At 40.2% G+C, this 17,782-nt stretch overlaps 1 protein-coding gene across 2 annotated transcripts in view; it reads left to right on the top strand.

Moving 5' to 3' along the window:
• Positions 1 to 17,782, top strand: part of scube1 (signal peptide, CUB domain, EGF-like 1) — a 94,379-nt gene that overhangs the window by 34,120 nt on the left and 42,477 nt on the right. For both annotated transcript variants that reach the window (XM_008401500.3, XM_008401501.3), the window contains exons 5-6: positions 6,931 to 7,059; positions 10,156 to 10,272. In XM_008401500.3, the coding sequence (XP_008399722.2) occupies positions 6,931 to 7,059; positions 10,156 to 10,272 (246 nt within the window). The remainder of the gene's footprint in view (positions 1 to 6,930; positions 7,060 to 10,155; positions 10,273 to 17,782) is intronic.

Below are 17,782 nucleotides of genomic sequence, written 5' to 3'. Positions count from 1 at the left end.
CTGCACGGTTCCACTCAGTTGTAACGGTTTTCCACCAGCAGCAGCTACGTGGCACCAACCCGTTTTTAGAACCTACTTGTCGAGTCGGGCTGAAAATGCGATGTCAGCAGATTACCAGCGACTGATTGCTTAGGAATGGAGTCACTGGTTGCGTCACATTACCGACTTCCTGACAATAATCCAACCTGCCAGTTGTGAAAACTTCTCTAAAAAATAGATCCCATTTATATACCAAAATATACAGTCAGTTCAGCAGAATCATACAGTAGTCAGATTCAAATGTTTTTACATCCAATTTGATCCTTATAAAAACTTTTCAGTCAAGTTCAGTTTATTATGTCAATTGGTAAATATTTTTCTAAGAAACCAAAACGGTTGTATCAAGTCACTGACTTTTTAAGAACAAATGAATTTACATTTGTTCTTAGATTTTTTTATTCTGACATAGGGAAGCTACAGTGGACTCCCAGTATTGGTTATTTGTTGCAGTTATAGACCAAGTAGCTAAGATCTATTACTACTACTACTTCAAAATCAGAATCAGAAGAATTTTATTGTCATTGTCAGAAAGACAACGAAATTGCAGTTCCAGTATAACCATCCATTGGGGGGATAGTTGGCTGAGGCCTCGCAGCCTGACAGGCGCCGCTTGTCCGGCTCCCTGTAAAATGTATAGCTTCCTAATTTAGTAGTTCAAACACCAGGCATACCTTAATATGCAGAGTGGAAACAGCTTGGCACTACTGCAGAAGCTGATATCCATGGTCTTCCTTATCAGCACCCTTGGATATAGAGCCAATCAGCAGGAAGGAAACTAACAACGCTCCCAGATTGGCTGCTTTGCAAGTCAGCCAATAGGATGCTAAATAGCCTCGTGCTTTAGTATTTCAGCATCCCAAGTTGGATTTTCTTTGGAATATGTTAGATGTGCTCCGGGACAAAAAGAAATATCAGCGAATAGGTGAATTTCCACCAATTATTTGGAATTACACTCCACAGAGAAATCCCCAAATAAGTGAATTTGTAATTGACTGAATCTGGCAAAGTGGACTCTTCACATGTTTGTGGTTCAGTATCAGCAGTCACTAACAAGAAATACATAGGTCATGGTTCCATCACACTAGAAGTCATTTCAGTACCTACAGTGTCACTAATTTGGGTCTTTGTGTATTACTAAAAATCCACAATACGTAAAACGAGTGCCTCCAACTCTTTGTTTCAAAAAGCATTGCTGTTCATTAGTCACTAAAACCCAGTATTAAGGAACCTTTTCAACATTTCTGTGTTTTGTAAAAGAATTGAAATGGCAATCACTATATAATATATTTAACTCTTTCCTGTGCCAGATGTTCAGAACATGTTTTGTGTACGGTTCTATATCGTTCCACTCCACGCCTCCTTCGGTTGACGGATGCCAGTGTGATTTTTGTCAGCTCACGTCAGATACCGCTGGCCTGGTTGGTGATCTGTAACCGCTTGTCTTTGCTGGTTCTTGAAGGAACCGTTTAGGGAAAAGAGGTTGTAGTTCCACCTGTTGGTTTCCTTCTATAGCTTTACATAAGACAAATCCTGTTGATATAAGTTTGATTTTGAAAGAAAAAGGCAAGAGGTGAAAATCCTTTATCTAGTACTACAGATTTGTTCTTTTTATGAGGATGCTTGTTTTTCCTTGCAGACTGGTTCTAGTTTTTGTATTCATAAGTGGGTCTTATTATGTCCAATGCTCTTTTGAGACATTCTCTCTGTTTTTTGTAGCTTGTCTAAGTTGGGCTATCATATTATCACAGTAAATTCTTCAGCTTATGCCTCTTGACAGGTCCCAATACTGATTTTGAAATGTGTTTTGGATCATTATCATTATCCAGTAAGGGGTTTTTACATGAAACGAAATGTTTTCTTCCTAACGTCAACAGTATTTAACAGAGGTTTTTCTTGGCTGCCCAACAGAAGCACAAAATAGAAGCGATCCAACCCTGAGCTTAACAGTTGGCGAGGCGCACGGCTGTTTTTCAAGACATTTTTGCACGCCACCGGCCAAAACCTTCTTTTTAACCTCATAAGTCTACAAAAGCATTTTCCAAAAACCCATTTGGGCTCATCTAGACTTTCATTTGGAAATCTGTAATGTAGACAAGAGCAGACAAAGCTGATATACATGCCGTCGTAAAATTGAGCCTGATTATACGACCTCGCAAAGGTATTCCAACACCTCGAACTTCTACAGACCTAGTCAGGTTCCCACCACAGCTTTAATGCCTTTTGTTGGGATTTGATGTGTTGTAGCTTTTCACACCAAAACGTCCCATTGATTCCCAGTTAGATTTAGGTGTGGACTTTGACTGGGCCGTTCTTACACTTTGATCCAAACTATTCCTTCTTGCCTCGAGTCTTTAGCAGCCTGTGACAGACATCGCCTCTTGTACTCAGCTCAGTTCATCTCGTCATCAACTTTGGCTGAAGGAGTAGGAAGAGTTTTGCAAGATCCTGAATATTCCAGACGAAGCTCTGGCCGTTTAATCAGAGAAAGCTACAGTGGATATCATGTCATGTGTGAAATTAACAAATTCCTAAGAAAACATTCAAAAGTTGTTTTTTGTTTGTTTTTGCGGGGCTGATGAGACAATATTGTCTTTTCCTGATTTCTGTTTTTACAATCTTGCAGCCCTCAGTCAGTGTGTGATATTTTTGCAGGTGTTCCACTCTTGAGGTTCTCATTTACCTCAAAAGTTCTCATTACATCTGCTGCACGGTTAAGCGAAGCTGTGAAATCTCTCCTCGTCCCTGGTGAGGCGATCGGGCCGCGAGGCTGGCGTTCCGCTTCGAATCATTCCTCACCAGCCGCAGAGGAACCGGGAGGAGGCTCTAAATTATTCTCCTCCATCTCCATCTCTCTCCATTTCTGTCAGTCCTCCTCTTCTACATTCCTGTCCTTCTCCGTCTTTGTCTTTCACCTCATTTCTCTTCCCCCTCCACCCCCCACCCTCTCTTTCTGTCTCCCACTGCATGCTGCCAGCCAGAATTACTGGGCTTTGGGGTGGAACACTCCAAGAGTCAGGTTGTAATAACACGGCTGTGATATGCTTGGATTTCATCTCCAGTCTTTGCTCCTGAGAGAGTGAGAGGGATGCAAAGTTGAGGTAGATAATGAGAGGCAGAAGTATTGAAAGAGAAAGACAGAGGATTATAAAAGAGACTGTGGAGAGACTGGGTGAGAGACAAATTCTGTCCTGTGGGCTCTTATTGGGCCATGAAGTCTCTGTTTTATCTGGACCTGTTGGGGCTCCCAGTGAGGAACTTCAGTCGTTATAAACTTGCTGACCTCCCAGTTTAAACAAAACTGCTCACTGGAGCTGGAGGGAAGAAGCCTTTCCTTACAATTTCCCTGCTAACTGCCGGCAAAAATCATATAGTCTTACTTTGTATTGCCAAGAGTATTTGCTTTCCTGCCTCCATGCACATATAAACTTGAGTAAAGCTGTCAGTTTGTTCTTTGCTACTGCCCTAGCTTCATCTCCTCCTGGAAGGCTTTCCAGAAGTTGTGATAATGATAATGACATGGTTTTGAAAAGAACTAAACATTAAGATTTTCATGTCGTAAATGACAGGATGCATTCACACCGGCCTCGTTTAGTCGGCTTTAATCCAACTACAGTCCGTCTGACTAGAAGGTCTGGTTCGTTTGGGGAGGTGTGAACACCTAATCGAACTCTGATGCAGACTGAAAAAACTAACTTTGGTTTGCCTTCAAACTTTGATATCAGATTGCTGGAAGTGAACACTGATGCAGTTTGAATGCATATTTGATCACCAATCGGATGGGAGACTGCTCTGCTAGCAAGAAGCACGCTACAGTGCACTGCATTCTGGGTAAATAGAACCAAAACAAACCCATCTGTCTAGTGTTAGGAGAAATGAGAGGACAAAAGACTAACCCTCCAACCACTAAAATCTGACGCCATTCCATTGTTGTTTACATTTCATGAAGAAAGAAGTTGCTGTCAGTGTCTTCTTCCTTTGTTTCCTTCAGTGGTCATTTTTGCAGCGCCACCACAGGTGAGGAGGGGAACAGGATGCTCAAAGTGCTTGGGTTGTTTGGCACAGTGCAGTGTGAAAGAGAACCACAGCAGCTGAACATATGAAGAAAAAAAAGTCCCTAACTGAACCTAGTCTGACTATCAGATGTGAAAACACTCTAAGTTCACATTTTCCCATTTCTGAATAATTTTAAGACCTCTGTTTGAATCAACTTATGCTCACTCCTGAGTGAATAAAAGAATAGTCATCCGATTTTTTTGTACTTGTTGAAATGATAACCTTCTTTGAAAATAATTCAGTTGTTCAGTTGTTGTCTTTATTCATTCTCAAAGCATCATTCTAGTTCTTCCTAATTCGTGTTTTCGTATTGCATCACATGGTTTCAAACTGCATCACATTCTGTTCAAAGTATTAAATCAGGGCAGCTGAAGTTTTGAGGTGATTTTTATTGTATTCAATTTATTTGCTGCTCACAATACCTTAAAGTATTGTCCTGTATTGGGATAAAGGCCACGCTGGCTGCAGAGCAGAGATGAGTGTTAAGAAATGTTTTGTAGTTTTGTAAACTGCTGGATTTAAAAAAAAAGAACAAAAACCATTCAAACATGAATATAAAATGAACAGGGAGTTAGTTCAGATGTGGAGTTACCATGGAAACTTAAGAGCATCTTGTGAAATCTTGGACTCAGCTAGTCAAGCTATACGTCATACAGAGCTTCAGTTTAAAATAACAGAATTAACACTTTGCCACAACCTCCTACAGAGGAGGATTAGGGCCAACAAAACAAAAGACTTTGCTTTGTTGGGTATTCAAGTTGTGGAGAATATTGGTTCTCAAACATCATCCAGATATCCAGATAATGTTCAACCCATTATCTGGACATGGATAGAGGATGGACATGCTAAGAAATCTTGGCCATCCACGTCAGTCTGACAGAAAAAACTGTCCTTCATGCATTCCACCAATCGGCCTTTAAGACATTATGGTGAGAAGAAAACCAATGTTGAAAGAAACCCACTGGAAGCCTGTGTGTATGAAGACTTCTGTACTAACGTTGCTATTGTTTCATGTCTATTTTCACTGAATTGATCTTTTCTTCCTTCTTTAGGGTTTTGATAGCAGGACGAATGTAGGAAGTCATAACACCTCAGAAACGTTTGGGACACTTCTGTTGAATGCTCCTGTGTAGTATTGGCTGCAAATTGATTATTATTGGTATGTTTTACTCATATTAAAAAACACAGTTTAATTTGCTTAGGAAAGAAAATAAGAGTTTTGATCATTGCTAAATCAATTTTGTTTTAAATAAAGAAAAGTAATCAATATAGTTTTGCACCAGAACCATAGAAATATCTCACCTGTCAGCACATACAGGTCAGCAGATCAGACGCTGGTTATCAGTGACGGAGTAGAGGATGCGTCAGTGGGATCTGGACTCTCCCTTCCTGGGTCTCGGTCTCGGCCTCATCTCATCGATATGCACCCACTGCTCTGTTTGCTGTTTTAGGCTTAACTGTGCTGAGTGACCGGTCTATGTCCGACTTCTCCTTCTGCCTGGGTTTATTTGACTTCTCCCAGGTCTTAATAGATTGTAGAAACAATGCTTGCTTATGAGTTTACTTTTAAAACATGCCGGTGCTTGTGTTGGCCGCTCTTCAAACCTATTTCTACCAACTGCTTTTATTGTTTTGCATCTCTGCCTTTTTAAAATTAAAAATAAGTGAAATTTTCCTTTAAAGTCTGTGAAACCTCTTTTGTTTTGAGCTTTTATGTAATAGTCCACTGGAAGTGGACAGCTGCATTAACAGTTACTAAGAAAACACTTTTCGCTTGTGAAGGGGACTTGTGAGGGAAAATGGTGCAATGCTGAAGTCCTTGAAACCATTTTGGGTCAGATAAAGAGGCTTAACTCACCATGGAAACCGAGGACACTGTGTGTTTAAACTGTGGGTAGACAACTCTAGTAGTGCATGTTTTGAATGTTTATCAAAAGTTGTATTAATGTCTGTTTCTCTCTGAGTTTTAAGCACAAAGGACTTAAGCATAATTTGGAGTTAAGAACCATAGCTGGATTTACAGGAAATGATTGGAAAGATAAGCCAATGAAATCAGAACTGTTTGATTAAATATCATCTCTCTCAGGGGGATTCTACAGTATCTAGCAGCTCATCTTATAGTTTTGTTCCCTCCTGATTTGACTAAGAACTGAGTCAGACGAAGAGATCTGTGCATAGATGTGCAGGATACAATGACTTGGGCACATTCTTATAATTGATGTAATCATCCCAACTGAACAGGAGGTGTCTCTTTAAAATGAGGTATTACTGAAAACATAATTTGTTGTCTAAAATTTTGAGTGGTATTTTTGTGTTTTTCTTTTTCTTTTTTTTTTTTGTATATTGATTTTCAAAAATTGTGTGCTTCTCCTGCCCCAATCAATTTAGAACTTCAGTGTAAAGAACTAAATCTGATGACAAAACATTTTTCACCTGAGATAAAACTCTCCAAATTCTCTGATTTCTAACAATTTTGATACTTTCAAATATAAACATGTCGGGCAGCATGTTACCTTTGATGCAGCATCGGATCTGCATGTCAGTTCTTTGGTGCTGGAACCATAAATAGAGATGAACATTATCAACATCAACATTGAATATCAGGTTGTCCTCTTAGAAAAGATCATCGTTAACAGCGCTACCTACTGTTAGCTAGCATTGATGCTATTCGTTTGGTGTGAATCAGATCGGTAACGCAACTTTACTGTGACTTTTTTCTTTGCTTTTATTTTTAAGAAAGGAACAAATCAAGTTTAGAATTTTAGCTTTGGTTTGCGATGCGACTCAGAAATGCCTCTGATTAAACCCCATGTCTCGTTGTCCTCTTCCTTTGAACAGATGGAATGAACTGCATGAACAAAGACCACGGCTGTGCTCACATCTGCAGGGAAGCTCCCTTCAAAAGCGGGGTGTCATGCGAGTGCCGGCCTGGTTTTGAGTTGGCCAAAAACCAGAAAGACTGCACATGTACGTATCAAGTCTGATCCTCATGCTGCAACAAAAAAAAAATAGAATTGTTACTTTTGGGAATAAATAACAGACAAGAAACTAAAATGCTTCCTTCATCAGCACGACGTTACATGCTTGTACAACATATATAAAAAATGTCATTCAATTCTCTGGTAATTATTGGCACATTTTGTCCGATGTGAAGAAGACAAAGATACAATAACTGTCACTTGCATTTCTAATAAAAATGTCTTCTCACATGCAGATGAGTCTGCAGGTAAAAAAGACCTTAATGAGATGTTTCACATAATGGTTTAGCAGAAAGCAACCAGTTAAGAAACTGATCCTTATCCTTAAATAAGATGCTGGATAGTTAATTAGTTATCTCTAGAGTTTTTTATAAATCTAGGCAAAATTAATTTGTAGGAGAAAAACATCCAGGTTGACCAAGGAAGATATAAAAGTGTTAGGACAGGTGATGCATCCGGCTCGAGAGCAGAGATTGCACTAGGCTGCTGTGTTTCTGTTATCCAGTCATAATCTATTTTTACCAGTCAACTTTTAAAGGGGCAGTGTTATTAAAAATGGACTTTTTTGAGCTTTGCATCATGTTATAATGTTATTGCCTTATCAAAAAAATCTCAAATCATCTCAAAATTGTTTCCTGAACACAACAATGAGTTCACTGCACTCCAGTGGTCTCTACAGTGACCAGATCTCAGTCCAGTAGGGCCCCACTCTGATGTGGTCGGATCACTGATTTGCATCATGGGTGTGCAGTGTGTGACATCACTCTGCAACAGCTGAGCGATGTACAGATGAACATTTCTAAGAAATGTTTCTGTTAAATGTATGCTACAAAGAGTTACAGTAGAGCCAGCAACATGGCTAATGAGAGCAGTTTTTTTTTCTTTCAGATTTTTGATACATATTTATATTTAGAAAGGAAAACCAAACATATAGCAAAGTGCATAGATTTACACTCAGTTGACTCTATTTTGTTTCCAGTTCCACGGAGTAGTAAATCTTTAACCGCTTTCTTTATTAGCCTGTTTTTCTTGCGTTTACGTAGTGGTAGAAAAGATTGAGCCGTTCTGGTGATAAACATCAGTAACAGGCACGATTAACAGCTTCCAGTCAGGCTTCGTGGTAATATATGAGGGTGGACATTTAATTCCAAAACCATTTGAGCATATCAACCCAAACTGAAGGTGCTGAAGGATTCAGTAGTGGGAATTCATAACTCTTTACAGCTCAGTTGCTTTTTCTCACTTCTCATTCAGTGTGTTCAGCCATGGAATGCAGGGCTGCTGTTTTTGAGGGGGGGGAAAGTAAGCTTTTAATTGCACTTTATTTGGCATCATATCTTTTTCTCTTCTCACAGACAGAGTGTGAGCACTGCACAAGTCTCTGTAAAGCTATAATGTGTTCTCCGCTGTGGTAATATTTCACTAGCAGTAAAAGTTGCAGTGCAGTGTCGGTCTGTTGAGCATGACGGAACATAACAGCAGTAAACAAGTTAAAAAAGACACTCGGGGTGTTTTCCCACCTGATAGTCTGGTGGACTGAGTTTGACTGGGGACCAAAATTGCAACATTTGTTACATTTTCAGCTGCTGCGGTTCTCTTTTGCTCTTCACTTGTCAAATGATCCAATACTTTTGAGAAACCTGTTCCCCCACTCGCCTGTGGGGGTGCTGCACCAGTCACAGAAGGAAACAACATGAAAATGTCTGAAGAAGATACTGAGCAACTTCCTTCTTCACAAAATGTTAACAGAGCTGAAGTGTAACAAAATTTACATTTAAACGATCAGATTTTAACGGTTGTAGGATTTCTCTTTGGGATAAGAGTACAAGCCATTTCTCCCACTAGTGAAAGACTCACATGTTTGTTTTGGTTGTCTTTACCCAGAATGCCCTGTGCTGTAGTTCACTTCCTGCTTTTGGAGTGGTCTCCAGTCCATCTAGTGTTCACATTTACACTTGAACCACTCTGATGTGGTTCAAGTGTAAATCAGAGGGGTTCTGCTCCGCCTGTTGCTTGTTTCTGGTACACCCATAAAGTGACAAACAACAGCAATGGATGACAGAGACTGAAGCTGTTCCAGCTTAAAATACCATCTTAATGCTAAACATGTAGCAGCAGCACAGACGTCCCCAATGCTAATGTCAGCAGCTACAGTCCACATTTATGAAGAAGTTCCATGAATGATCAGGCGTTCCTGAAACTCTGGAAAGATGAATGGATAGAATAACACTTTGCTCCAATCTGATGATTGAAGAACCTGAAAAACAGATTTTAAAGCAACACATATCTGTGATATTGAGCTCAGCTGTCTGTTTATTCAATAATTTAGCTTCTAAAAGGCCCTTTGAATTGAACATGTTTCTTATTTGGCCGATAAATGGGTTTTGATTGAAATGCGATTAAATGTGATTAATTAATTACAGACCTTGAGATTCATTGGATTAAAAATTTTAATGGACTCCCATCACTAGCATAAATATGACCTAAATCTGATTGGGTGACATAATATGTTGAGTCTTTCTCTCAGTTCAGCTGTTGCTGCACACTCAGAACGTCTGTAAGAATGGACAGAAACAGTGATGAGGGTTGAGATGCATGTGGAGCTCAACCAACCAAGAAATGCACAGTTCACTTAATTACCCACTGATGTCCTCCAGCTGCTCTTGGCTGACTCCACTTTATTTAATATGTTTGTATTTAAATGTTGATGCAAAAGAACTGAAAACTCACTGAACCCTTTGGTTCTTGTTTGACTTGACTTTTGACATCAATCTATTGTTTGCCATAAATAGGAAATATCTATATATTTTTTCTTTTTACAAAAGTCTCTCATTCAGACAGAAACCTTGTATTTCCAAAACTGAAACTTTTCAGGAACCTTTCTGAATATAAATTCTTACTATTTGGTCAAACAGTAAGAACTGGTTGAAGTTAGATTTTTTGTTTTGTTTCATAATGCGTCAGTGAAACTCTACACAGGTGTGGTCAGTGGTGTTGATTTTCACAAGAAAACAAAAATTAAACACAATGTCATTTCTCATAAACTCAGAGCAAAATATAACATTTAAATCTGCACATTCTTTAGTGACTTGTAACTATGGAAATGGAGGGTGCCAGCACACATGTGAAGATACGGACACAGGGCCGGTTTGTGGCTGCCACCAAAAGTACGCCCTACATTCAGACAGCAAGACCTGCATTGGTGAGTGACGGCCATCATGGCCCCCCAAATTATAAATGAGCAGATCACCTTCCAAGTCTACAGACGTTCTCACATTAGCCTGGTATCATAGCATTTCAATTTCTAACTCAATTTCCACAGTGAAAACAAAGATAATCAGCAAATAAGTATAACATTTTGAACATTTATTAACTGAATGTTGATAATTAACACAGTAAAAACAGCACAGATGAAACATAGTGCTGCATAGAGCTGCTGCTTGTTAAGATCCAGTTCCTGACTTATGCTAGTTTTAAATCTCACCCTGAAACCTGAGCTGCTTTGGTTTTTCAAGCTGATTTCATGAACGTTTATTTATTGTGACTTTTTATCTAAACATATTGTTCTTTAAATGTTGGGCTGATTTTTACTGTGGTTGTCATTCTTAAGCTTTTAGCTGGAACTTTAATCAAACTTTGAGTTTGTTTTTAGCTAAAAGAACTTGGATGCTACTTTAGCTTTGATACTACTGTGCTGTTTGAATAGCTAGCTTGCTGTACACACATTTTCTCAGTAAAACTGACCTTGTCTTAAAGCGGCAGTAGTTAACTTTTATAAAAACATTTTTTACACATTTGTTAAAACTGTCACTACATCCTAACAGAGTAATATGAGACAGATAATCTGTGGAAAAAATCCAGCTCCTCTGTCTCCTCCTTTCTACTGCTATGTGTAGAAATACACCAAACAACCAATCAGAGCTAGGAGGCAGGTCTTAGCGCTGCCAATAATTCTGGTGTAGCGCTGAGGAGACAGAGGAGACAATAGAAGACAATAATTTGTCTTCCAAAGGGATAGTTCTGATATTTGAACGTATTAGTTGTATTTGTTCCAGAATAAACTTCATTTTGCCTTTTATAACTGGTTGAAGATTAATGAAATGTTCCAGGTAAGTGCGGATGTTCTTCCTTACCTCTTTCTTCACCTCCTTCCTACTGATACAAGCTTGTGACGCTTGAAGGGGTCTGCAGTGCCAGTAACAGGTTGTCATGTGTTTTAGCATCAAATGCTTGAAAAATGTGGAGGATTAATGGCACCATCATTTATTGCGTGAATTTATATTTTGTAACCTCAAGGTACAAATACATATTCAAAATTAAATCACCTTTTTTCTTGTCACACTAGAAAGTTCTCTTTCAATTCTAGGACTTTATGTATGAGCACATGATAGAAATGATTTGCTCTATACAATATTTTTTTCTAACATTGACTGTACAAAACCACAGAACCAACATTACATTAAACACAGTCATTAAACAAAGATGAACCCAAGATGGAAACGTTGAGTGTAAAAAAAGACAAGTACACCTAAAGATTCAAGAATTAATTGATCCACCTTTAGTAACTCTGTCATAATTTCTCACATCACTATGAAGGTATTCATGCCCTCTGTTCGCTCTTACAGTTCTTCATTCGTTGAAATCTGAATTCACACCTCGATTCTTTTGTCTTCAGTCTTCAGACATACTGCTGCAGATTTGCTTCCTTTCAGCCGTTGTTCCTTTTCACAATCTATGCAGTTTGGGCAGATGACATCACTTCTAACTGTAGAGTATTTGAGTGTTAAGAGGAGTTTATGATGCAAAATGACCACAAGCTTCCAATCATCCAAAACAACCCTAATCATTTCCTTTTTACCATCTTGTACTTTTCACCAAATATTAGGCATTGGCTTATGGTGGAGCAAATCATATTCAGTCTCCCCTGTCCAAACGACATTGCTCTAAAAGTCCTGGGATACATTCAGATGGAACTTTTCAAACTTAAGTCACGCTGTCATATTCTTTTTCAAATGAAGAGTATTTTGCTTTGCAATCCTTCCAAACAAGCAATGCTAATGTTGTCTTGTTTTTACTGTACCAACATCAGCTTGAAGATTTAGAATGCTAATAGACAACTGTAAAGACTGACATAACACCCTTGGTATTGTTTGTCTTTCTCTAAGTCTGACCTTAAAGTGAATTTGTTGTGTAATCCTGGAAGGATTGTGACAGCTGCCTTAAATGTTTTCCACTTGTGAATAGAATTTCTTCCAGTAAAGCTGTAGACAAGAAATTGCGTCGCCCCCCTTCCCAGAATGTTGAGCTGCAATGATTGCTTCTCTTATTTTCTTTCCATTCTGGCATCATGTTAAAATACTCCTGTATGGTCCAGACCACCAAACTGCCAAAACTCCTCTTGTTTTTAGGGTAACAGTTACTGATGTTAGAAAATCTGCTGGAATAAAGGACACTTGACTACCAGGCCAATCAGTGAACAGAAGAAGCTGTGAAAGATGGCGTTAGTTTTCTGCTCTGTTTTAGAATTGTAATCTTCCTGTAGTTTTAGCGACGGCAGCGGAGGAAGTGAACCAAACTGCTCAGTCCGTGTTGATCACACTTGCAAATATTAAATTAACATTGTCAGCCGCCTGGCCCCGATCGGCTCTTCTCTCATCACAGTGGAGGTTGGTTGTTTACAGCACACCTAATTTTTTCTCACACACAGCATTTCCATTTTTGGTTTGTTTTTATTCAAAATTTAGAGTGTGGGAACTATTGTGATTGTTTTTTTCTTTTTTGCATTTTTATGCTAAACAATGCATTTCTTGATAGACATTTATGATATTTTTTTCAACCGCAATTTTATGCTTATTTATGGGCAGACTGAATTGTCAGATGCAATTCTGCAGTCATGCATTTCCCCCATCTTCCGTACTCCTGTGTGCTAGAAGTCGACTCGCATTTCCTCCTGTTCAAGTCATGTACAATTTTTAAAATTGTATGGAGTTTCCAAGACATTTAACCATAGTGATGGCTTAAGAGAGGGACAATGTGTCAGGCCAGCTGGTGTTGGCGATGTTACATCATGAACCAGCCATACACAGGAAAATACAAGGACATCTTTTTGTCTTTTATGTCTTCTGTCTCTCACAGTTTGTCTCTGGCCCTCACCACTGCAGCCCTTGGCTGGGCAGCAGCGGGATGTGACTGCTGCTAACCCTTTTTCTTTTCAGCTCGTTAAGGAAGTGGAGCAAAACATCAACAGAAGTCTGCAGTATGGAAGAAGGGCGCAGGAAACCTTGATCTGACTCCCAGTGTTTGATGTCTGTCGTTCCTCACCGTGTCTCTCCCTCTTTCTTCATATTTTAATGAAAGAAGAGCCTCTTGGTAGTCCCATGGACCCCTTAGCTCTTTGGACCCACCTAAACCCCCAACCCTGTATTACACTCTCTACACAGATTCTGTCCCTCTGCTCCCTCTTTTGCTTCCTGCTTCCTGGTGATAGTACCTGATTGCCTGTCTTGTCTGAACATTCATGTGACAACCAATTCAGGGGTAGAAGGACTTTTTCTCAGGACATAAACCTGGGTTGGGGGGTTCAGGGGCCTCATCTTAGAATCTGTGGCCAAACAGACATCTCAATTGCAGCCTGATCTTAGATTTCGCAAGCCTTACCTTACCTCCCATTGACCCCATCATTTGCCATCTCCACGCAAATCCCATGCAAGAACTGTAGCAACCAACTGACAAGCAACTGCCAACTCAAAAATGGCGTCCATGCCACCTTCCCTTCCACCGGCAACGCATAGCTGAACAAAGAGGCAGGGGCTTGCACTGTCCACCCATGTCATAATTTGCCATTCCTACTGCATGTGTCCACTGCCATTTGTGACACCATTCATTTGGTTCCCTCTTTTACTAATCCATCCATATGTTGCTTGCCTTGTTAACCAGCTGCACTGGAGTCCCTGCATTGCATTTGTATTGATTCCCTTGTTTCTTTCTCCCTTTTTTTTAACCATTTGCCTTTTTAAATGCACATTTAAAGTAGAATTATATTGTTGGTGTTTTGTTTAATGCATTGGTTTTACCATTTTCCCTCCTAGCTGTAGTAGTAGAGTGGTTTAACTCTTTGTTCCAACTCATCCTGCATTCAGCAGGGAAAATAAGTATTAAAAACGGCAGCAGTTATATTCGGGGGGGGAGGGGGGGGTTGAGGCTTTTGACGTAAAATTCACATCATTTCTCAATTCAGGTACTCCATGCATTTAACCCTCACCGGAACACCCACGTGTCATTTTTCCCTAGTATTTTCTGGGGGTGAGATTTACGGGTTTAAACTCTGCCGATATCCATAATGACGCTTTTATTGGGCAGCCTAGAACCCACCCCCCTTTTGTTTGACACCGCATTTGACCAATAATGTTATGACATGGCTTTTTAAGAGCCAATAATATCCAGAGAGCGACTTGAGCTCGTTTTGAAATTCCTGTATTCTTTCTGGAATATTTCTGACTGGTCAACTCAGAAACTAAATATAAAGCCACCGATGTGTAGCCAACATGTGTCCTGTCACAAGAATATAAGGCACCTTGGGGTTTGTTTTGACATGAATCCACCAACTGCATCCGTAACCACTGAGGAGTTACAGTCATTTGAAGTTTGTATATCAGGTGTTGTCCAAGTGTACCATTTGGAGACTCCAAATGGTACACTTGGACAACACCTGATATACAAATTTCAAATGACTGTAGCTCCTCACACTTGGACAACACCTGATATACAAATTTCAAATGACTGTAGCTCGTCACACTTGGACAACACCTGTACACCCTCATAAATAAACATGTCCAAAATGACATTTCTTTTTAGTGCTATTTTGATCAATTTTAAAATTCACAAGCAGAATACTTTATTCTGCAGATTTATTGTATTTTTCAGGCAATGCATTCAACACTCAATGTGCCTTAAGAAATGAAAAATCTGGTTGAAGCAAAAGTTTTCAATTTCTTTTGAGTTGCAAACATAATAGCTCCAAAATACTTAAAGTTAAAGTATTTTTGACTGCAAAAATAGAAAATTTAGCTTGTCATCTTCATAAAGAGACCAAGCTTTTGCATGTTCTCCAAATTGTTCAAGAACAGCAGCTGATTTAATTTGAGTATGCCTTTTCAGGCATTTTAGTGATATTGGGGGCGAGTGTTAAGGGGCTAATAGATCCACACAAATAAGTCTAGAAAATTTAATTATATAAAGTTGAATAAAGAGGGGACGTATACTAGACACTCTCCCTGACATTTATTCAAAGTCATCTCCTCTGTTGCAGACACCTGCAGTAAGGGATGATGTCAGCTGACAGAGGAGTCCTGCCAGGCCTTTTCGGCCTGTGAGACTCTGGAAGCAGCTGCAAGAGGATTGCGGCTCAGATGGTTACCAAGGCCAAAATGTGGGTGTGGGAGGAGCTTGGTGAGGTGATTGAGAACCACTTGGTCTAGCATCCGGCATCTCAGGAGGGGAAAGTCGTGCACCATCAAACCCTTTATGGGAATGGTGTGCTGCAAACTTAGATTTGGAATGTCGTGAAAGGGTGGGAAGAACACTTTGACGACCTCCTCAATCCCACTGGTACTACTTCCACTGAGAATTCAGCTCGGTCGCTCCGATCTCTGGTGCCGAAGTCACAGAGGTAGTTAAACAGCTTCTCAGTGGGGCTTGGTCTTTTTTGCTGGCACTTGGTCAGACTTGTTTTTGATGAGGGTTGGACTCTGCCAAAGTTACCCTTTGTCACCAATTCTGTTCATAATCTTGATAAACATAATTGTTAGGGGCAACCAAAGGGTTGAGGGGGACATTGTGTCATTAGATTATGATTTACAGCTTTCACTGGAGCAGTTCAGAGTCAAGTGTGAAAGGATTGGGATGAGAATTACCACTTCCAACCCCAAGACCATGATTTTGAGCAGGTTAGGGATGAGATGCTGCCCCAAGTGGAGGCCTCAGGGTCATGTTCACAAATGAGGGGAAAATGGAGTGGGAGATCAACATACATATTGTTGCAAATTTGGGGTTTCTCGAGTGCTGTACCTGTCTGGTGTGGTGAATTATCAGTTGAGCTACATTCCTACTCTCATCTGTGGTCACAAGCTCTGGATAGTGACCAAAAGAACGAGATTGCAGATAGAAGTGGCTGAAATGAGTTTCCTCCATAGGGTGTCTGGGCTCCCTCTTAAGGATAGGATGGGCGGTCCGGTCATCCAGGAGAGACTCGGAGTGGAGCCACTCTTTCTTTACATCAGTTAGTCAGTTGAGGTAATTCAGGCATCTGGTTATGTTGCCTCCTGGATGTCTCCCTGGGGAGGTGTTCCAGGCCCATGTCCCACCATGAGGAGACTAAGGATATGTTTGAGGGTCTGTGTTTCTCTGCTGTTCTAGAAACTCCTTGGGCTTCCCCTAAAGGAGCAGTCCCAACTGGGTGTGGAGATGGAAGTCTGGGCCTCTCTGTCCCTATAATCTGACCCTAGATTAAGCAAACAACAATCTGTGGATGGATACATTAATGGATCTCTTCTATGGAGAACCTAGTTTCATGCATTCTTCCAGTGGGATTTTGATCCATTCATCTTTAAAACCATTTGAGAGTCACTGTGATCTTTGAGATTTGGTTCTTTCCAATTGAGCTCAAGTCAGTGACTGAGTCATTTTACCAGCTTTACTTTCCATCACTGAATGAGTGGTTAAGGTCATTTTTAATTGAAAAGTCTACATTATTTTCATTTTCACATTCTTAACAAGAATGTCGTAAATTTCTGAATTCATCCTTGCTTCAGTTGTAGTAAGCCTGCCACACCACAATGTTCTCATCTTCAAACTTGTGGTCTTTCTAAAGCCTTTTGTGGAGCTCTTTGTCTTGATACTTAAGAGGATGAATTAGTGTTGATCTCTTTGTATGTGTGGGTTACTCGAGTTACTACCAAACATCTGGTGTGAATTTTACTTCAACAGCCCAGTTACAGATATATTTACCATGAAAAACATTGATGTTTTCAATACTTATTTCCCCCGCTGTGGGTCCCTAAAAGAATGTACCTTTCTGCTGGCCTAAAACCATTTCCTAGTCCCACAGACTGCTGGAACTTTTCCCTTCCAGGCCTTTTGCACACGCGCACACACACACATACGCACACACACTTACATTTTATCTCCCTCTCTGACAGATTTTTTTTTTCACACACCCCAGCCAGCAGACACTCAAAAGCTGGTATGCACCAGCTTTTGATTCAACAATCACACATTCACACAACCGCATTTCACCCAGTTAGCCGAGCACCAGAAAGCCTCCATTCATTGCTGAGTGTGCTTCAGAGAATCCTTCACTTGCACTGGAGAAAAAGGTAGCAAGGTGGGGCGAGAGGAATGGAAGGGACATTAATTGTACCCAGTGGCTGGCCCCTTTCTCCCCCCAACTCCATAAGACATCAAAGGCCTTTCTCCTTGGAGCAAGTGGCGCTCATTCATAGACTGATGCTAATTCAGGCCTTAATGATTGAAGCCCAGTTAAAGGCTGGCTCTTTCTCCCAGCCCCGTCATCCAATGCAGGGATGCATGCCACTTTAGTCACAATCAGTCTGCTTACTCTGATTTGCACTGTTGCCATTTTTCCTCCACTGCTGCAGTCCAGCTTTTGGGAATGTGGTTCATCAAGCATTGACTGCTAGGTCCGGTTGTGATTT

Source organism: Poecilia reticulata, chromosome 23 (genome assembly GCF_904066995.2).
Source record: "Poecilia reticulata chromosome 23, P_reticulata-male-v2, whole genome shotgun sequence".
In the NCBI taxonomy this organism is placed as follows: Eukaryota; Metazoa; Chordata; class Actinopteri; order Cyprinodontiformes; family Poeciliidae; genus Poecilia; species Poecilia reticulata.
Note: the sequence above shows the minus strand (reverse complement) of the source record. Positions and strands in the feature narration are given on the sequence as shown.